At 36.3% G+C, this 21,550-nt stretch overlaps 1 protein-coding gene across 1 annotated transcript in view; it reads right to left on the reverse strand.

Annotated features, from left to right (window-relative positions):
- Nucleotides 1–652: 652 nt before the first annotated feature.
- Nucleotides 653–21,550, reverse strand: part of MCCC2 (methylcrotonoyl-CoA carboxylase 2) — a 37,007-nt gene continuing 16,109 nt past the window's right edge. The window contains exons 8-17 of the mRNA XM_039567102.1: nt 16,929–16,993; nt 15,916–16,015; nt 14,887–14,982; nt 13,610–13,682; nt 13,328–13,404; nt 11,220–11,286; nt 10,797–10,953; nt 9,891–10,005; nt 8,571–8,656; nt 653–1,084 (exon numbers count right to left, since the gene is read on the reverse strand). Coding sequence (XP_039423036.1) covers nt 967–1,084; nt 8,571–8,656; nt 9,891–10,005; nt 10,797–10,953; nt 11,220–11,286; nt 13,328–13,404; nt 13,610–13,682; nt 14,887–14,982; nt 15,916–16,015; nt 16,929–16,993 — 954 coding nt within the window. The 3' untranslated portion in view covers nt 653–966. The remainder of the gene's footprint in view (nt 1,085–8,570; nt 8,657–9,890; nt 10,006–10,796; nt 10,954–11,219; nt 11,287–13,327; nt 13,405–13,609; nt 13,683–14,886; nt 14,983–15,915; nt 16,016–16,928; nt 16,994–21,550) is intronic.

The raw sequence follows: 21,550 nt of genomic DNA on the forward strand, positions 1-21,550 counted from the left end.
TATTCCCAGCTAGAACAGTATTTAGTTTCTACAAGGTGCAATGTTTCTGAAGAGAACAAATTAAATGACAGACACTGAATTCTTGAAAAGCTTTACACTCGAACAAGCCACCCTAAATAAACCAGAATAACCAAAGCACTCCAGCATCTCAAAACTCTTTAAGTCAGTGGATTTCAGGCTTCTGAGTGAAGCATTGATCCTTGTGGAGAGAACACTCTGTCTTTGTGAAACCAAGATTACTAGAAGGACCACACGCCAAGATGTTTAAATACCTTTGCAGCCAATCCCTGTCCTCACACACGCTCTCAGCAACCTGCTGATTTCACAGATACCAGCATACACTTTCATCTCTTCCAGAAAACATTATGCATCCATCAGGTTCAATAGTTGTTTTGATTTCAGGGAACCACACAGAAGAGCAGTATTTTTTAGATGAAATCCAGAGACAGAACAAGATGACAGCAACTGCATGAAACCCATAATTTCATGCTGTGTTGAAGTCCCTGCCTGCTCTTACAGCACTTAACTTTCACAGAAATTATTTACTAGCAAATGTGGGTTTTTCTTTGTTGGACTTCAATAATATTTTGCATTTATAGGAGACATACAAAGAGGAATTAGAAGAAACAAAGGAGCTGATAAGCACCAAATATATAGCTTACTTTACACATTTATTTATATAAGATAGTATCAACAGTTTCTTGTCAAACATGAAGTATAATTCTAGAACCTGCAATTTATTCATGCAATGCAGTTATATAAGCACTTAAGTGACTAATCTCAAATCACTATCAAAAAACTGAAGTACCATGTGACAATTACAGTCAGTGAAAATAATGATGAAAGTTTCATTAAAAATAGCGTCTTACAAATCTTTATTTTTAATCACCGCAATATTGTAGTTAGTATGCTGCCCAGCCCCAAGTAAAATATACAGAGGTAATTCTGATGATCACACGTTTAAGATTACATTCTGAAAACTCCAAATTCTGTCTTCTTCGTGGGTGCATTTAGTGCTGCGCTGAGACTGAGGCCCAAAACCAGTCTTGTGTCAGCTGGATCAATAATTCCATCATCCCATAATCTAGAGAAAACCAAAAACATAACAAACCAGAACTTTTAATAATTAAAAGAAATCAACATACATAGCTGGTATACTTTCAAACCCATGAAACTGGAAATGGTTTATATTAAAGAAAGAGGAGTAAAATAGCTAAATTATACTTAAAACAATGGAGTCAATTCATGCTGTTCATCAGTGCAATAGACTGGTGTGCATTACTCCATGGAATTGTCTTCTAGAACAAAGTATACATTTTAGATAAGTGAAGAACGTCAGATCTACATATTTTGAATAGATTCTTCATAATTAATCATCTCCTTAAAGAAAAAAGCCCTCTTTGCTTGTCAATGTTCACATGGAGAATGACCATCTGTCAATGACCTATTGACATTTAAGAATGCTTGCACTTTAAGGATTATGTCACATCATTATTTACACTATTCAGGTTAATTCAACTGCCAGGTGAGGATGATACAAGTGTTTACTCTTTCATCATTAAAAAGTCAGAATAAATTTCAAGTATTTTCAGAATTTCTGCTGTGGGTTGACCTTTGTTGGATTCCAGGTGCCCTCTGGGCCGCTCTATCACTCGCCCTTCCCAGCTGGACAGAGGAGAGAAAATAAGATGGAAAACAACTCATAGGCTGAGATAAGGCAGTTTACTAAAGCATAAGTGAAAGTTTGCACGGGCACAAAGAGAAAAAAAACCTAACAACTTTATTCTCTACTTGCCATCAGCAGGTGATGTCCAGCTACTTCCCAGGAAAAAGGGCTTCAGCACGTGTGGCATTTGCTTGGGAAAGCAAACACTGTAAATAACCAATGTTCTCCTCCTTTCCTTAGCTTTTGGAACTGAGCTGAAGTCATATGCTATGGAATATCCCTTTGGTTAATTTGTGTCAGCAGGCCTAGTTGTGTCCACTCCTAGGATCCTGCCCACCCTAGAATACTGCTGGGGGAAAATGCTGGAGAGAGAGGCTTTCTAGCTACTAATGCAAAGCACAGGACTGTGAAGACTGCTGTGGGAAAATGAACTCCACCTCAACAAGACCCAATACAGTTTCTTTCATTTATTTTACCATTAAGTCCATTTCTGAATGACTGGAAGATACTACCCTCCTTAACCCAGGCTTGAAGGCAATTAAATTATAAATAAGCAACTGTCAAATTCCCAGGTCCCACACATAGCCAACACTTGTAAATGGTCTCTTTGATATTATCTAAAAATTAAGGTCTTTGTGGCATCAGTTCTCAATGATAGCTTCATCCCACCTAAATTAAAATCTGTGTTGAAATTCCCAGCAGGCCATGAAACTGTAAATATTGTTACTTCCCCAGCAAGATATTTAAGCAAGATACCACACTGCTCATTGAAACCCAATCTCACTTAAATGCATACTTTAATCACCATCTGCAGAACATATGCACACTATCTTTGGTTAAGACAGGGATGCTCCTCCTCCATCCCATCTTTCCCTAGAGAGACTTATTTTGCATTCTTTGTGAACTTAGTTCAGTGTTGGCTAATGCTTAGCTCTTTGTGGAAAACTTAAAAATACAAGGAACAGTCATTAATAGGGAGCCAAGACTGACTCTACCAAGAAAAGGCACAGCCTTTCCTTTCTAACTGAAGTTCCATCTGCAAATTTTATATTGTTTGGAGATTACTTAGCAAAATCTGTTAGACAGGAAACAATATATTTTGCACTCTTCTTTCAGTCCTAAATGTGCCAACCTCATCCCCAAGAAGACTGCAAACTTTACATAAATACATACTTATAAGCTCGAGGCAGCAGCAGACACTTCTGACTGTTTTCCGTATTTGCTTTATTTTGTCATTTGCTGAGAAAGTAATATTCATCAAATCAGATAAAAATATGAAGAGACTGACAATGTATGCTTTTTATTTTACAACATGTATCTATCCTAAGAAGCACAAAATGGAATTGCAGTAGAAGACACCTTTAACAACCTCAGGCACAAGGGCTCAGGCTCAGCTCTAGGAGCACGTTTTCCAACTATTAAAGAACTGTATTTCCAACTAGATAGAGAAAAAAAAGGATACCCAGCTCAGAAAGAATGCTCTACTATAAACAGATCTTATAATGGTGCAGCTTCCCAAGCAGGAAACTGTTGAACTAAATGGGGCACAAGAGCAAAACTGAAGAAAAGGAAAAGAAAGGGTTTGGAGAAGGGAAGACTTTGCTGCTAACTGGACAAAATCAGGCTAGCTTTCTTGGGAGTGAAAAATCAAATTTTGATTTAAGAAATCTTGCACCACAGTAGTTGTGGCCACAACTCACTGGCCAAGCTGCTAGGTCCCACCCAGCAGAGAAAGAAGCCTGGAAAAATGATAGAATTCTAGAATGGTTTGAGTTGGAAGGGACCTTAAAGATCATCTAGTTCTAATCCCCCTCCCCATGGGCAGGGACACCTTCCACTAGACCAGAGGTTTCTAGAGCTCTGAGTTGCACAGAGCTCCAATCAACCTGGCCTTGGAACACTTCCAGGGATGGGCCATCCACAGCTTCTCTGGGCAACCTGTTCCAGTGCCTCACCACGCTTGCAGTAAAGAATTTCCTCAAATGTAAAAAGGAGAAAAACTTCTGGCATGGCAAAAATACCCCCTGCTATAAACCCAAAATACAAATATAAGAAAACTGTAGCTCTATCTAATTTCTTCTCATTTTAGGATTCTCAGTCAGTACATCCCTTCTAGTGGGCTACTAACCCAAGCATTGGAATACTCTTAACAGCCACACCGTACCTGCAGGGAAGCGGTACTAACAGCAAATTCTGTTTCAGATGACACAAGAGCTGTCTGTATCATAACTTGGATAAAGTGCATGTTTTAAGCTCCTGCTGTCTGACTCCTGTGAGTAACTTCTTTCCTAACTGTATCTTTAGATTTTAAGTAGTAACTCAATTTTAAGTAGTAACTCATTAAAATATTTGGGCTTATTTGGGCAATACTCTATTGAAAAGAATAAGAGGAACTGCTTCTTACCATACAAAAGCAAAAGCAATTGTAGGCTTTTTTTTTGTTCAAAATAGCTGAAGAAAAGTGGTTTTACAGAGACTTACATAAGAGATGTTTGAATTTGCTTGATTTTTTTCCCAAGACAGTGGTTGTAGCTGTTGATATAATCTAGCATAACAGAATGGCCAAGACAGTACTTACTATGCTTTCAACTTCATAGAGTGTGCATTACCAAAGTTTAATGCATATGCTTTTATTTCTTCCCCTTGTACTTATATTTTGGTTTATTTATGATGAATATAGTCAGATTAATGTGCCAAAAGAAAGGAGAAGATCCTCCTTAATAGCAAAAATAAAAGTAGTTTTGTGAGGTCAAATAAATCTCAACTCTTCTGTTTTCTTAAGACTGTGAAAGAAATCCCAACTTTATGAACAATTTCAAATATAGTAATTTCTATTTTTAAGCAAATTTTGGATTTCTGAGTGATACAGGTTTGCTCTGCATATAAATTTTTTTTCCAATAAATACCTGCAATTAACTTTTTTATTTATGAAACACATTGAAACAGAATGAGGGAATTCGTAATACTTAAAATGTTCAACACATCTGCTAAGGGCCTGGAAGGGCAGGGATGAACTGACTCCAAAAGAATCACCAACTTAGTGCAGTACCTTCCAAGCTGCAACTTCATAGTGATTACTGCTGTAATAACCACTTCCAAACATAAAGCACATTTTAATGGCAGATTTGTTTAGTTTTTTTTCTTTTTTTGGTAACAACACAATTGACTTATATTGACAACCGTAGAGATTTGATGTTGCATGGAAGTCAAGCTGCTTTCGTATGGTCACCCCTGGCTTCTGCTTCTCTTTGTTTGAAGAAAACTGCATTCTCTGTTGGGATGTAACATTAATAATTAAACTATCTATTAAAACCCCATTGCTGGAACATGAGTCACACTACACTCATAAAATATCTGTAACTGAGATAGTGTGAGTAAAAGAAATGAAGTTGCCTGAAGTAAAATGCTTGTGTAATTTGTTAAGATGCAAATCACTGAAATCTTTTAAGAAACCTCTGAGCAGATTAATATAACTCATTAAAAAGGGTGCTGCCTAATGACCGCCATTAATTAAGACTGCTCATTGTGAAAGGTTCTAATCAAAAAATTGGTTAAAGTCTGATTAGAAAATACAGCTGCAGGGAACAGTATTGACATCCTGTACATATAGCAAGTTATCACTTAAAAGCAAAATGATTAAAGAATAAATAGGGATATTTGCTTGTCTTTTAAGATCACTAGGGCATTTTCCTTCTCCTTCCTTATTACTTCAAAAAGCTTGATTCAAAGCCTAATGAAGTCAAGTGGAAGGGTCACATCAATCTCAATGGCCATTAAGGGTGAGGCAGACATTAGGCAGGAGAACAACAGCATGAGCGAGCCTCCAAACCAGCTGCACATGAGCAGCAATCACACAACAGTCTTTGTGTTCATCTATCAGTTTTGTTCTCTCAGAAATGCTAAGATGTTTGCTGGAGTTTCCTTGTTGACCTTTTTGGTGGAGGGATCTTACAAAACAAAGGCTGTCCAGATTCAGTTTCAATTACAGCACCCTGACATCTGGTTGACAATCAGCTGTGTTTCTACCATGCTTGAAGCCCAACAGGAAGCACCCTTTAGAGCAAAGGGGACTGGTTACTTCTCCCTGGATTACAGCAAATGCTTGCTAATAAGCAGCTGCTGATGTTGGCTGAGGAAAGGGCTGTCTCCAAGGTGCAAGGTGAGTGGTACATCCCCTTAAGAACAATTGCTGCAAAGACTGTAATCCACTTCATCTCATTGTTTCTGCTTGGACAGCCTACTCCACAATAATGAAAACTTCTGAACTATTGATCTGAGATCTTGCTTAGGAATTAGATAATGCAAAGCATGAAAGGGCAGGAAACATGAGTATATCCACTGAAATACCCAATTAACTCTATGAGAAAGCAATTTAAAAGCTCCTAGACAATGCAGACTGCACCTGCTTGAACTGAAAAGCAAGAGAAACCAGCCAGGACTGCTTGACCTGAGCCAGTCACACACTGTTGTCAAAAGCACTCCTTTGTGAAAAGAGGCATTTAACTTTCGTTGCTTATAGCCAGATAAGCCTCAGTGGGATTTCAGCTCTGACATTTGACTTCATGTCTCAGCTGGGCTTATTATCTTTAGTGCAGCGTCACATGAACCCAACCTCATGCAATCCAGACCCACGCTAGTTTTCAGCCAACTCACATCTGTGCACGTCACACCGCCTTTCCAAGCACAAACAGTAAGAAATGCATAACTACCCTGCTTTTTCAAATAAATGACAGGTCACCTAGCACTAAAAGCACTTTCTAACACCTAGGCTGGGCAGATTTAAGCTATTTACTGGGGTGACTAGTAGATTTGCAACCTAACTTCACAAAATGGCCAGATATTCTGGAAACATAAACTGGTAGAATTTGTTCATTAGAGAGCACAAAGCTAGTACTAAACACTCAATTTTCACGTCTAAAGATCACTGGACATTATTAAAAATTTAAAATGCGGTATTTTTTAATGCTAGTCTTAACCCTACAGGTAAAACTGCTTTCTTACACATTAGTAACTTACTATTGCGAATACTGACAAATACTGTAAATCATCTGTTGGTTTTTGGGAGATGGTAAGTTTTTATATTGCTATTATACCTAATATATTGAATGTTAAATAAATCGAGTACAAAGAGTCTGAGTGTTGCCAGTGAATGTATAAAAAAAAAAAAGTAAAAAAAAAAAATCACATTATTCATCTTCTCTGGGGTAGGGATTAATTTTAAATACAGACAGTTTGACTCATTTTTTAAATGTTATTGTATGAGTGGAAAATTCTTCTTCTTAAAATACAACTACAACAAATGGTAACTCATATTTTTTTCATTTTTCCTTCTTGACTTAGAGCACAATGTCAGCTGTTAAAAACTTCTGTGACATTTCTTTTACTACCCATTAAAGATCAATCCTGATGCAGGTATTCATTTGATTAAACACTAAGATTAACGTAGATTTCCCAGGTATAAATATCTCAGTTAAGTTAAGATATAACTCAGTCATAAGTCAGTTATACATCAGATATTCCACTATCCCTACAGAAAAGAGTAAAAGTTAACAGTAATTTCATATCTTACTTCTGATCATGAAGAAGGAGCTCTTCCCGGGTTACCTGTCCCTGCTTCCAGTGGGTGTACATTTCCTTCTTACTCCACAGTTTGAGGAGCAAATCCTTGCTCAGCCATGCCAGTTTCCAGCCTGCCATGCTCTATTTCCTACACACTGGAATGAAGAGCTCTTGTGCTCTAAGAAAAGTGTCTTTGAAGAGTTGCCAGCTCTAATCAGCTCCTCTGTCCTTAAGGAGTTTCCCAGGCCATCTCATCCACTAACCCTTTAAGTATCTGGAACTTCACTCTTCCAAATTTTAGGGTCCAGAGTTTCTCTTTGCTGGCTTGCAATCCTTGAGATCCTGAACTCAGCCAGGGTGTGACCACTACATCCCCAGCTGCTTCCAACCACAATCCCTTTAATGAGCTCCTCTGCACTGGAAGAGTGCACAGGACCAGGAACACCTTACCTCTGGCTGGCTTGTCTGATACCTGGACCAGGAAGTTCTCTTCCACATACTCCAGGAGTCTCCTGGGTGTTAACTGCCAGCTGTGCTGCTTTCACAGCTGACATCTGGGTCACTGAAATATGCTATCATCAGCAGCTGAGAGCCTGTGGAAAACAAGCTCTTGGATACCACAAGCAGAAATACGTGGAGGAACTTTAGCACTGACAGGATGAAACTAATGCAGAATAACAATCAAAGGCCAAGAAACCCTCCAAGCCACTTTCCACAAGTATCACTTCAGGGTGCCACCTTGGCTTCATTAGCCTAAATAGTTCCTGGGCATTTACTAATATTCCATTAGTCTGAGCATGAAATGCTACTGTAAAGGACTTCTCAGCAAACATGAATATGCTGCACCCATCAGCTAAAGCCCTACAAAAATTGCTATCATCCAATACAATCACCTACCATGACCATGGCTTCAGGTCTTCTCGAAACTGCTAGCTCCTTTTCCACTGGCCTCTTCTACTTGCAGGATCCCACTAAAATGAATTCCTCCCAACACACATGCAGCCACTCATTACATTGTTCAATAGGCTTTAGAAAGGTGACCAGATACTACACTGGGGAGAATGATATAAAACCTATGCAGAGTAAAACACATAACATAGAAACTCCATGCTACCACATCATTACTTCTAGAACCAGCAAAGTAATTCCTGCAAGTGCATGCTGTCTTCTGAAACAGTTCATGGTACCAGGTCCCAGAGATAAGACAGACAAGACATTGGTTTCAATGCACATCAAACACAATCTTTGTTTTCGATTGTTCTGTTCTGCTGTTCTTTAATACCAAGAGCTAGATGTCAAGTCCCGTGATTACAATTAAGTTTTAGAATAGTTATTTATATGTTACCTTGCACTGGAATAATAAGGGTTTCCTTCCTCCTCGAACCTCCTAATGATTGGCTCCTTCAAAGCTGCTTCATCTGCCTCAGACAACTAAAAACCAGATAAAATATTCTTTAATATTTTCTTCTACAATGATAGCAGAGCTTTATATGCAGCATCAACCTGAAGATCATACCTACATGATTTCCCCAAAGTTTTTTTACTCTTCTAGCACACAATTATAAATTTTGCATGTTTGATAATAAAATTAAAATACCACTTTTCAAAACAAGTGAGTGGAAAAAGGAGAATAAACATACATTTAAGTGCAAGAGCAATTGGTGATTAGCACTTGAAAAATTACTGAAGCTATTGTACTGAGAAAAAAATTTGGGTTGCCTTTGGCAAGATTTTTTAATAAAGTAAGTCTGTGCTATTTTAACACTGGGTTTCTCTATGATCCAGACCAGTCACTGTGTAATTGAGGAAACTTTCAAGTTTCTAACACATTTTACTGACATTTAACTACTACTAATTATTTTTCTTGAACTTCTTTCTGGGTATCATGGATTTGGGAAAGACAGACAGACAGGGGGTGAATATGTTCTACCCACAGAAAGAACAAGTGAAGTGTTGAAAAGGAGTAACGCTGAGATAACATGTTCATACTGCTTCACTGTTCTGATTAACTATTCATGATAAATATGAACAATTTTAAGACATCACAATAAAACCGCTTCTTATGGCATCAAGGCACTAATATAACCATAAACCTCATAATTAAAAAAACCCAACTCAGCAGAAAAGAGTGTGCAGAGAAACTGTAAAATATTACTAAACAATATACCTCTAATTTTCAATTAAAATGCTGAAATGAGCTAAAACCTTTCCAAACCTCTCCAGACTTCTGCTGTGACAAGCTTCATAATTCTCAATCACTGAATCATTCAAAGATCAACTTTCTCTAAAACTGCCACCTTCATAGTAATTGGAAAGACACTTTATCCTGACATATTCCTCTTCATACTCCTGAACCAAGGAGATTTCCTGGTTGCTCATCTGGGGCAGAACTAATAACCTGGTGCACAAAGTACAAAAATATGATGGCATATGAAATACTCCTCTTTTTAAGCAAGTTAAGAAATGTTATGAATGATCTTCACATTTCAAAGAGGTAAGCAGTAACATTTCACAAATGCTTCATGTTTGTTAGTGCACTAGGTGGCATTGGGGTAGTTCACTGATGTCTCACTCTTTGTACCCCCTCCTAGCTCACAAAATGACCAACTCCAGTGAAAGAATAAGTGAAAATGACTTTACTACAAACGAAGGAAGAAAGATGTACCTGTTTTCCCTCCCTTGCTTTTTGGTCCTTAGCTATTGTAGCTAGAACAGTTGCAGCTTGTTCCCCTCCCATCACTGATATGCGAGCATTTGGCCACATATATAGAAATCTTGGACTGAAAAAATGCATATTAAACATTAAGGTAAGACATTGCCATATTTCCTAATGCAGAACTAATTCTCACTCAACTACAAATTCATTTTTATGCATGACAGTATTACAACATATTAGGTTTTAAAAAAGGTACATTAACATACTTCAGTGCTTGCAGCATTGCATTCAAAAATTTAAAAATTCTGTTCATTTCCATTTTTCAAACACCTTTTTTTAAATATTTCTCTTTCTTGAGCCTCTTCAGCTCACATCCCCAGCCCACAGGAATTTTTCTCCTAAACATCCCAAATAACTTCAATAGTAACAGGAACCTTGAAAAATGAAATTAAAAAATCACATAAGCCATGTCCAAAGCATCAACAAAAAAATCTTTAGGGGTTCTAAAAACCTTACTCATAAAAACAGGCTCATTGAAGTGAATAAGGAGTTTTTACACAAGCTGATATACTCTTCCTATGAATGCAGAATAAAGGACGAGCCTATACTGCCCAGTGATTGTTTAGGACTTCACAATTTTTTCACCAATAACTGAAATGGGAGCAAAAGATGTGAACAGGTTTACATGTTAGAAGGGCTCCTCTGTCACCTAACTCAAGGTGAATCATGAGCCTTATCAGTGTCTACAAATGTCAGGCTGCTATATTTACTTATGAACATATTCACTGAGAACTGTTTTATTTTCCAAACAGCACAATTTCTTCAAGAGTTCAGATGGTTTTTCAGAATGGTACTTCAAGGTTATGCTCTCTTAAATTATTTTTATCTGCTGTCATAATTCGAAGCAACACCCACCTATATGCTCTTCCACACATCCCATAGTTTCCAGCTCCATAAGAGCCACCAATAATGACGGTTATTTTAGGTACATTGGCACAAGCTACAGCAGTTACCATCTTGGCACCATCTTTTGCTATCCCTCCAGCCTCATATTCTCTGCCAACCATGAAACCTAAAGAAATACATGAACAAAGGCTCATCAGCTTTATATTACAATACTGTGTCATATGTCATACTACGCACTTCACAGCACATGCAGAAAGAACTGAGGAGCAAATCATAAGGCAAGGCCTTCACCAGCTGCTGACAGGCTGATTTCCAAACAGGCTGGAGATGTAGGTACTACAAAGCACACAAGAGGCTGTGTAGAACGCAGCCTCAACAGCTAACAGTGAAGTTTACAACACAGTGAAACCTCAAAATACTGATCTTACTCACCTGTAATATTCTGCAAAAACACAATGGGAATATTTCTCTGACAACACAACTGGATAAAATGCGTACCCTGTGGAGAGGAAAAAAAGAAAAGAGTAAGCCATTAAAAGTTAGACAAGTGAAGCTATCACTACCAGCACTTTGAAGTCTGTGCTAAATCCTTCCACTAAAGTCCAGCAGAGTACTTCCATCAGGAAGCGCTATACTACTTCTCCTTCACCCAAAGCTAACTGCAAAACATGCACTCATGGTAGCAGAATTAAGAGATCTCCGAAAATGTGTGAGCCCATGGTAAAACAGAAATAATATCCTTAAAAAGCGTAACTACTAATACCAAAAAGCTCAACTGCTGTGACTCAGCCTAAATATGCAGTTAAACCACAGACAGCTTCAGTGTGGCATCTGACATCAAGTTTGGTAAGACTCTGTCAGAGAAATTAAGACAGTCAGTCAGAGAAACATATCTCCACATTTTCTGTACAAAATAGAAGCAGTCTTTGAAAATGGGAAAGGCCACACACATTATTTACTTATGGCCCTGCCAACTGCTGTAATGTTTTCTCCTTTTCCTGACCGCAGATGCCCTCTCTCTATTTACTAGCAGAAGACCAATTTCCTAGCACAGTTACAAATAGTAGATTCCAAGCCTCTGTTTCAACTAATCTAAATCTATAAAGCTCCTCAGGTTATTTATCTGCTTGCTAGTGAACAAAACAAAACAAGGTTATGTAGCACAACTGAGAAAACATCTAACCTCTTCGTATATAAAACCTGCAAAGATTATAAAAAGAAAAAAAGAGAGAACAATAATAAAGTATAATCAGAGAAGCACGTGAATAGCATAGTGATGATCACAGGAAAAATGTACAACAATTCATTACAAAAATGCAAAGAAAGAAAAGGAGTATTGCTAGAGCATGTTCCTTATAGAAGCAACAGCATGGACAAAGGTTTCTCTAGAAGTGAATTTCCTTTTACAGTACTGATATGCCAGTAACAGTCAGAAAATGAAGAATCCTTACATTTCTTTTCATCGTTAGGAAAAGAAGTTGTAACACTAAATTGTTAGAAAAATACTGGAAGTATTAGAAATACTGCAAGAGTTATTTTCTACTCAAAAATAACTGTTAAAACAAATGTCAGATGAAAAAAAAGTCATTTACCACAGTGCTCCAAGTGGGAACTATTCCTTCAGCACATGAAACTCAATTTTGTGTATTCTTTTGTAACAGCAATAAATCCAGTAAAATTACTTCCTTTCTCCACTTTTCTCACCAATGCTTCCTTTTTCTGTATATTCAGACCCCCATTTCAAACAGCGATTTCCTCACCATTAGCTCAAGAAGCATGTTGGAACAAAACTAGCATATATAACTGCTATTACAAAAAATTCAACTGACAGTTGTTTCTTGAAAAAATAAAGAACTGAAGCAAACAACAGAGACCAAAGTAAGCACTTTGCCATACCCAGATACTCTTTATCACCATCATTCCCTGAAGTCCAAACTGTAAAGCACTGTTAACTGTAATAAAACCACAATATTCCTTCATAGATGGCCTTTCATTCACCAAACAGGTATTTTAGCTCACAGATTTTGAGAAGAGGGCACAGGTTTTCACTCATTATTCTAAGACAGGAGACACTGCAGCAAAGTATAAAAATTAAAAGTCTGGTAAGCCGATGAACTGAGTGCTGGAATCCCGGCTTTAAATTTTCCAGTTATTACAAAAACAACAATGTAATTTTCTGTAGTAGTTCATGGTTTAGAGGTTAGGAATACTCAACAGGGTATTTGATGCAGTCAGCATGGACTTGTAGCAGCTCTAAGTTTCAGGATATACTATTTCAACTATGCTGTATTCACACGAATCCAAATGCTGTTCTGCTATTGGTCTATCTTCTTCACATCAGAAAAATCTACCACTGTTTCTAAAATATGGTCCATTGTTTTTTACAGCTTATTAACAGCTTATAACTGTTTCCCATTTACAAGAAAAATGCGGTGCAGGTTCTCTTTCTCTATTTAAAAAAGTTCCTCATTTCAAGAGCAAGGTGTCCACCAGAAGTTTTGTTTCTCAGTGGCAAAGAAGCTAATAATCTATCTGTTTACCTTTTTTGCTGACTCTGAGAAAAGAACTCCATTGTTTCCAATAATTCCTACTGGGTAACCAAAAATTCTTGCAAATCCTAAAGGAGAAAGATTAATTTGTAAATTTCCACACATATTTATTTTTCCATAGCATATAAACGTGACACTTTCTCCTGGTAACAGAAACTGCCATACTTCCGAAGATAAAGATAAACGTCATTAAAAATATCAGAGGGTGAGTCAGAATAAATCCAACTATAAAGCTAGTGGGAACATACACAGAATAATTATAGTTCTACTTACCTGTAACTAAAGTATCCCCATACAAGGCTTTGAATTCATCAAATCTACTTCCGTCTACAATTCTAGCAATGACCTTAAGAAAAAAAAGGAAAAATAACATTAAATTCCTAATCCTTCAAGGTTTTTAATTTGTTCAGAGGAAAGACCATGGTAACATATAACTTGAAATCTTTACATTTACAGAACATCAAGCATCCCACCATATAAACAGTTTGGATGGCAGGCAAAGCCCATTTAGTTTTTTAAGTGTGATTCATTTACATGTTTGTAAAAAATGGAATTTCAAGATTAAGAATGGTCTAACCAAATAGTGAAATTATACACAGAACAACATTTTCCTGATTAGCTGAATTTCAAAGAAAAACCTCTGCTTATATTAAACATTAATCAATAGCCTCTCATTTGTAAAGAAAAAGCCATATACACTCACGAGTCACTTTCTTAGAGATATGATTATTTTTAGGCTTGTTTGAGTTTGCAACACACAAAAATAATGAAGATCTGATTTGAGGTTTCTCTGTGATGCAGAGGAGCCATTTTTAATAAATACAGATCCACTGCTAGCAAGACATTTGTCAGAAGATATTTATTTCCACTTTAAAAGAACATAAATTGGAACTATTGCAACTTGTGAGAGTGAATATGAAACTCAATGAAACTGTTCATCTCTTTTTCCCCTTAATGCCAAGCAAATCCTAGTAATTTCTGCCAAACTTTTTAAGAGAGGTACATACTAAGACACTTCCTAAAATACATACTTGGATAGTAGTGAAAAAGGCTCTGAATGTGGGATTTATGCAAAATATGAGGAAGGATGTTGGCTCAGACGAAGGTTCCAAGGCAGATAATTACACTAGACCAGCAGTACAATACAATAGTATTTGTATGCAGATGGGAGAAGGCTCAATTGTTTGGTGTGCTTATACTCCATGAATCTTGAAACAATTCATCTTTCAAAGGGTCAACAGAAAAAGAAAACCATCATATCCCTGGGCAAGTCTATAGAATGCTTTCCCAATGAGGAGTTCCCATTTCTGTCAGCTTTTTCAGAATGTTACCGAACGCTCATCCTTGCTCAACCTCCTTAGAAGTATAACCAAAAAGTACTATATTCTCAACAGTCACTGTTATCACAATAGATCTGCTGGACAAAGCTACAAAGAAATAACTACCCAAATCAGGTATTATCAATTATTAACAATTATAAAGAGTGATTTCCCGCAATAAAATGGGTATATGTACGCATGGACATACGGATCTTGCATTAAGACTCATACCTCTTTGACATCAAAATTTCTTTTTAGCTGGTCACCGACTATTCCATATATTTCATCAGCTGGAAATAAAGGCTCTTCTGATGGTTCTATAGTCACCTATAGTAATTTAACAAAACAATTTACACAACAAAGGAACCATCAGCCCACATTATGAGTTAAAAATTCAAATAACAATTAATTTGTCACCTTCTTTGAGCACAGACTTCTCTTCACCAACCATATCAAAATGCCTGTACTGGCTTATCATTTTGTATAAAGACCAAGTTCCCTAAACTGAAGGCTGATAACAGCTTCTCACTTACTGTTACCTTTTTTCTACTCCTGCATATATCTCCACATATGCTCCACCTCTTCCACGTTATAAAAAAATTAGGCATGTCCTCCTATTTGCTTACTTTCCCCCTGCACCCTATACAGCAGGCAGCATTCTGAAAAACTGGTAAAGATTTTTGTCACACAACTGAATACAACTTCTTGCCTTCCTTGAGCTTCCATTTACCCTCTCAGATCTCCTACTAAAATAAAATAAGGCAATTCCACCCCCATATGCTATCCATCCCATTTATTACAAGGAATTCTTAAATCAATACAATTCATTGACAAGATTCACATCTACACCCTCAGTTTTCAACTTCTCATTAATAATCCCAGAAAATGTCTATTCAAAAAGATCCTTTAGCAGGTATCTAATTTTAAGTCCATGGAAATGATCATGTCAGTTTAAAATTAAATTAAATGTCTTGCAAGACTAGATTAATCTAAAAGTGTAATTCTATGACTCTGAAGCACTCTTCTAGTCGCTCCACTCTTGCATTTAATCCCAGTAGTTTTATTCAGAATAATAAAGCGGGAATGTAATTGCAACATCAGAGAAATCTTTACGGATGAGAACCATCCATAACTTCCATTTTCAAACATGTAAAATCATAGACAAAATATGTATTATATAAAATAAGTGTTACAACAATCAGGCTAAGAAAAGCATTCCTAATTTCAGCAATGCAGTGTTTTCAGACTCCATAGACTTACATCTACTTTCTTCTGGAGATTCAAACTTCTTACAGCTTTCCTTGCCAGATGAAGTGCATGATTGTCGTCCAAAGCATAATGATCTGTTACACCAGATTTTCTGTATATAAATAACAATAGCAATATGGCTAACTTAGGGGAAAAAACAATAAATCAGGCAATGAAAACTTAAAATTTTAAAGCTGCTAAGACCTTGAAAATATAGATGCAACAATTCAGCTCTCTGTGTTTTATTATTAAATTACCTAAAAAAACCCCTATGCCTGACCTTTTCTTCAAAATAGTATATTCAAGTTATCAGACATGAAATAAAATAGCAACTGCAGGAAATAAAAAAATCTAAATGATGATATAAAATATAACAAGCATTGTTCAAATGCACCAAAAATTCATTTCAATTATAAAGAAAAACATGTTTACAAAAACGGCATGAACTGCCCTTCAAAACAATTTTTTATTCACTTCAGCAAACTGAAGTAACAAATAAGCATTTATTATACAGCAATATGTAACTTACTGTGCAGTAATACCTAATTTTTTGTTTATTATTAATTGCAGAGCTTGAAAGTGCATTGATTTTTCTGGTTTGATAACAAGTATTCTTTTACAAAAAGCACAAGCTATTTTGATCTTGCTTGTAGTGAATTCTATGTGGCAGTAAGAAAGATACAGTCTGCAAAATGCATTATCTTTCTCATTAGATATCATTCTATTAACACTCAGTATTAAAACCCTCCACATTATGCATGATGCTGCAGTATACTAGACATGTATTTTAAAGCAGTAAATGAAGGAAGCAATCCTAACTAGAGTAACACAATGTAACTGTGACATTCTAACAATGAAATGATCTGTCAGCACCAGATAATAACACAGAAATAATTTTAAAAATGTAAATACAGCTTAAGAAAGATCTAAAACAAAATACAATAAAATAAGGGAAAGGAAGGGGAAGGGCAAAGGGAAGTCCAAAATATGGAAGAAATTAACTCTGTGAAAATATTTCTTTAAACCTGCAGTGAAGATCTGCCCCTCCAAGATCCTCTGCTGATACCTGTTCACCTGTTGCTGCTTTAACCTACCACAAGAAAAGGAAAATGAGCTTCACAGTTGACACCTGTCTTGCATTAATATTTATACTATCTTAGGTACAGCAATAACGGAGATCTTTGCAAATGCTTCTTCATTAATCATATTTCCCTGTTTACTCTCCCTCAGAGCATCAAAATGTGACAACACAGAATCTTGTCAAAATTACTTTTTTTGTTTGACTTTGCATCCTTACTCTAATGTTAATATGTAGTTTTTATTGACACAGACACTCCCTGCTGTTCTATTTACTGCTGTGTCCCTCATTAATGTGAATATACTTACGCATCCTTTAGATTCATAAACATGCTTTTTCACAAAAATTTTCTCAGCACTTAACATGGAATTTCAAATGGGATATTTCCATGCGTTGTTTCAAGCAAACAATACCCCAGCTGAAACGTAGCATTTTTCAATTTTGTTTTCTCTACACAAACTCTTAATGAGTTTTAACTTACTCATTTTAAATATTGCCATAAAACAACCATTAGAAGTTGTCCATTTTCTAAACCTTCCAGCAAACACACAGTAATTTATTAATAACAATTTTCTTTAAAAGAGTGTAACAGTGGCATGTAACTGTTTGGATCAAGTATGATGCGTCCATAAAAGTACCTGGACTGCAAATCCAAAGCCTAGATCTGTGTAATCTTAGACCTGAAAGGGTAGTTTTAAGAGTGAATGGTCTCCTTCTTAGCACAAAGCAGTATAATTTACTACTGGGGTTAAAAAAAACCCCAGAAGACTTCTTGAGGCATTTGCACTCTACAGTAAGTGCTTTGAAAAGGATTCCTTGAAAGCTAGTGAAACCATTATTCATCATCCACAGAGAGTACAGAGGTAGAGTACAAGCAATGGAAGGGAGAACTATCATTTCCAGACCAGATTTCAGTTTCATGTCTAAAATCAAAGCACACTAATTATATAAATATGTATATATTCTCACACACACACTTCCAAACTGTCAAGTTTGCAAATTTAAGTATAGATATTTCTTCAACAGTAGGAGTTTTGCTTTGAAATTTGAATTACTCATGGAATATGAAGGTGTGGCACACTAATTAATGGAAAGTTTCTGTCAGAGACATAATTAACTTTAGTCTTCATTAAACACTGAACATAAGAACATACTTTTAAAAGAAGTCAGGAAGATTTCTTCACTGAAAGGGTTATGCAGCACTGGAACATGCTGTCCAGGGTAGTGGTTGAGTCACCATCCCTGGAAGTATTTAAATGCATATAGATTTGACATTTAAGGGGCATGGTTTAGTGGCGCATTTGGCAGTGTGAGGTTAATGGCCAGACTCAGTGATCTTTAGGGTGTATTATAACATAAGTGATCCTACCATTTGATTTTATGATTTTATGATTGTATGAAATAATTACATAAATCTCTCTTTACACAACCAGTTATACTGTTAACTACTCCAGAACTTGGCACAAAGCTGAATAGCACAATGACTTACATTAGCACAGAAATCCAGAGACTAATTTTAAGATATTTTACAAAAATGGCTTTTTTATTTTTTCCACAGAGATGAAGTTTTCCTTCTCCAAATCACAGTATCGGAGCTGTGGGCTCTGTCTGCCACCATGAGAGATTGCAAAGTTTAACTCCTCTGCTCAACACAGGGTCAGCCAGAGAAGGTTGTTAATGACCATGTAATGACCATGACTTTTGAATATCTCAAGGATGGAGACTCCACAACTCTCTGGACAGAGAGACTAATTATGAGTAACACTAGGGATTTTTCTTTTTTCACTTCCTCAGGATGTTTTGTTTTAGGCAGGTAAGCAGTAACATCCAATCCAATTTTCTTCATATAGGAAAGACGTTTTGGAGAACAGAGCTTACACAGTAACGGCTACAATATCTGCTACAGCATGGAATGGCAGTTTCTATGGGAGCCTGAAGTAGTTTTGATGCTTAGAAGAAGGCAAATAGAATATTTTCAGTAAGAGTATCAAAAACTCTACAGAACAGAAAGGCTGACAGTAGAGATAATAAAGTTTGATCTATACACATAAAGATAAGGATCATTACATCTGCAGGTTGCTAAGAAACAAATTAAATTGGAGGATAGCTGTGAAATCTTCCTCTGAAAATGGGGGAAGATTTTAAAACTTTCTAACTTCGTGACATCCTTGCAGTCACCAACTTGCCTAGTCAAGCCTTCCCCCTGAGTTCTGACTTGGGTCACTCTTTTCCAGGTGCCTATCCTGGCAAAAGTCTCATGTGCTACAGATCAGTGACACACATGTATGATCTGAATTGCCTCATGATGTCAAATGATTACCATTCCCAGAGAACAAGAGGCTGGCTCTCTTTTTTCATCTTCCAAGCCAGCTTTCTGGGTTGTACTGGGTATTACATGTCTTACCGAAAACCTTTTGAAAAGGTTTGTACGTGGACGCTCAGGTGTTCCTGCAACCAGGGTAGTTATTCTTAGTTATAGTAACGAACCTACTAAAAGTCTGATGTACAAAGTTCATGTCTTTCACCACACTAATTTTCTTATCTCAAGGAACAGATGTATGAATCACAAAATGTTACTCAACTAATATTATTCTCAGATAGTATCTTCATCCATGTTTACGCAACTTTTCAACAAGAAACTCCAAATATCTAAATTACAGTGATAAATCTACAAAGAATTACTTAATTTTGAGGAGTATTTGTCTTTGTTTACATATAAACAAGCTGAAAAACACTAATACAAGATAAAAAGGAGCAGAAACCTAGGTAAGACATTTGAAACAATTACTGTCAATGAAATTCTAACAACCAAATTCTAATGAGCAGTAAATAAATTAGCCTGACATTACATAGTTGCTTTTCATTACTTTATCTGCTTCTCCTGCTTACTTTGTTCTTCTTATCAACTTGAAAAGGCTCCATCAAAATAATAAATTTCTTCAAACTAAATGCCTTGTTTTATTAAGGTACACAACAAAGTATCCCTGTACTTTCAGATATATGTCCCATGCCCCTGCTTTCCATATGCCAGTTAAATTCTGAATTTATTTAAGACGTACAAATGTAAGACTTCTTTTTTTTTTCTTTTTTCTTCCTTTTTTTTTTTTACTGCATAAGAATTTAAAACCCATCTATACACTGAACTTTGAAAAAGGCACAAAATGACAAATCCACTTTTACCAACAAGACGATACAGTGGGGAAAAAAATCACTCTAAAGGAAAAGAATGCAATATAAAAATATGCTGTGGAAATGAGAGCAAAGCTATACAAGTAAACACTAAATCACAGTAAAGGATGAGCCCACCATACTTTTAATGAGAGTAACACAATCATGCCTTAGGAACTAGTCAACAAACAAATCTGTCAGTGCCTGTTCTCCCGTAGTTTAATGGGACATGCCACATTTTCCCAGTATCTTAACTGAAGGAAGAGACTTCCAAGAGACTTTGCCTCCTCTGTTACTAGAGGAATCAATGGAGCAGTATCTTCATTAACAATGCTGTTACAAAACAATTTCTCCGTTTCAGCATGCTCAAGTTGGAAGGACTCTTGAGAGACATTTGATGTACGTTTGGCTTTGTCACTGGAAGCACACCTAAAAGTTCCCAAAAGACTGTAACCAAAACAGAGCTATCGTGCTGCCTCAGACCAGTTTGTACAATAAATTTGACAAGCATTTGACTATTTCAAAAGAGCAAGTTTATCCAGCCATGTTTCACCAAGACTTAATAGTTGTGATGAGTGATGCTGTTAGTTCTAGCACTAACATTTATTACTGAAAATACATTTTTTTCTCACAAAGCTTGTGTTAAGTAGAATAATCTTTGTCGGCAAAAGACTGACATTATTGTATTATTATTTGTATTGGTATAGAATTGAGCATACACCAGAACATACAGTTATTTCTAAAATAGTAAACCATATTCAAGCATTCCTTTTGTTGTGCCAAGCTACTGTAATTTTAAAGCTCTCTTATACTGCAGTATTTTGCAGTCACAAATTCCACTATGAGTTCCACAACAAAGCAAGTTTTAATTCACAGGAATTCTTCAGGTCAGTTTCCTTAGAAACAATTTCCTTACAAAGACAGAAAGAAAGACAGAAAGAAAGACAAAGGTGAAAAGACAGAAAGAGAGAAAGACAAAGTACTGTGACAAACTCCATCATAAGTGTGTCTCCTTTGTCAGCAAACTGACATAAAAATATAGCAGACCAGTCCTGCTTCAGATGTTCTTTGATCTTGACTTTGAGATACAATAGAGATGGTTGTGATTTTTTCAAATTTCATGTCAAACCTAGAGAGTACATAACGGAATATAGAAACAATTTTTATAATTTAAATTGTGCACAGCAATCTAAAAGCAGTACTATAAAAACACCTTAACACAGTCCAGTCTATAAATATACACCTCTAATGAACAGAAGAGATTTGACTTCGGATAGAAACATTCAGACATACTTAAAAATACAAACTAATCTACAGAATATCTAGAAATATCTCGCCAAGAAATGTCTCAATTGTTTAAGGTAGACAATTATTGCAGCATGATTTGGGAGGAGTGGGAGG

The sequence above is a fragment of the Corvus cornix genome, chromosome Z, assembly GCF_000738735.6.
Source record: "Corvus cornix cornix isolate S_Up_H32 chromosome Z, ASM73873v5, whole genome shotgun sequence".
In the NCBI taxonomy this organism is placed as follows: Eukaryota; Metazoa; Chordata; class Aves; order Passeriformes; family Corvidae; genus Corvus; species Corvus cornix.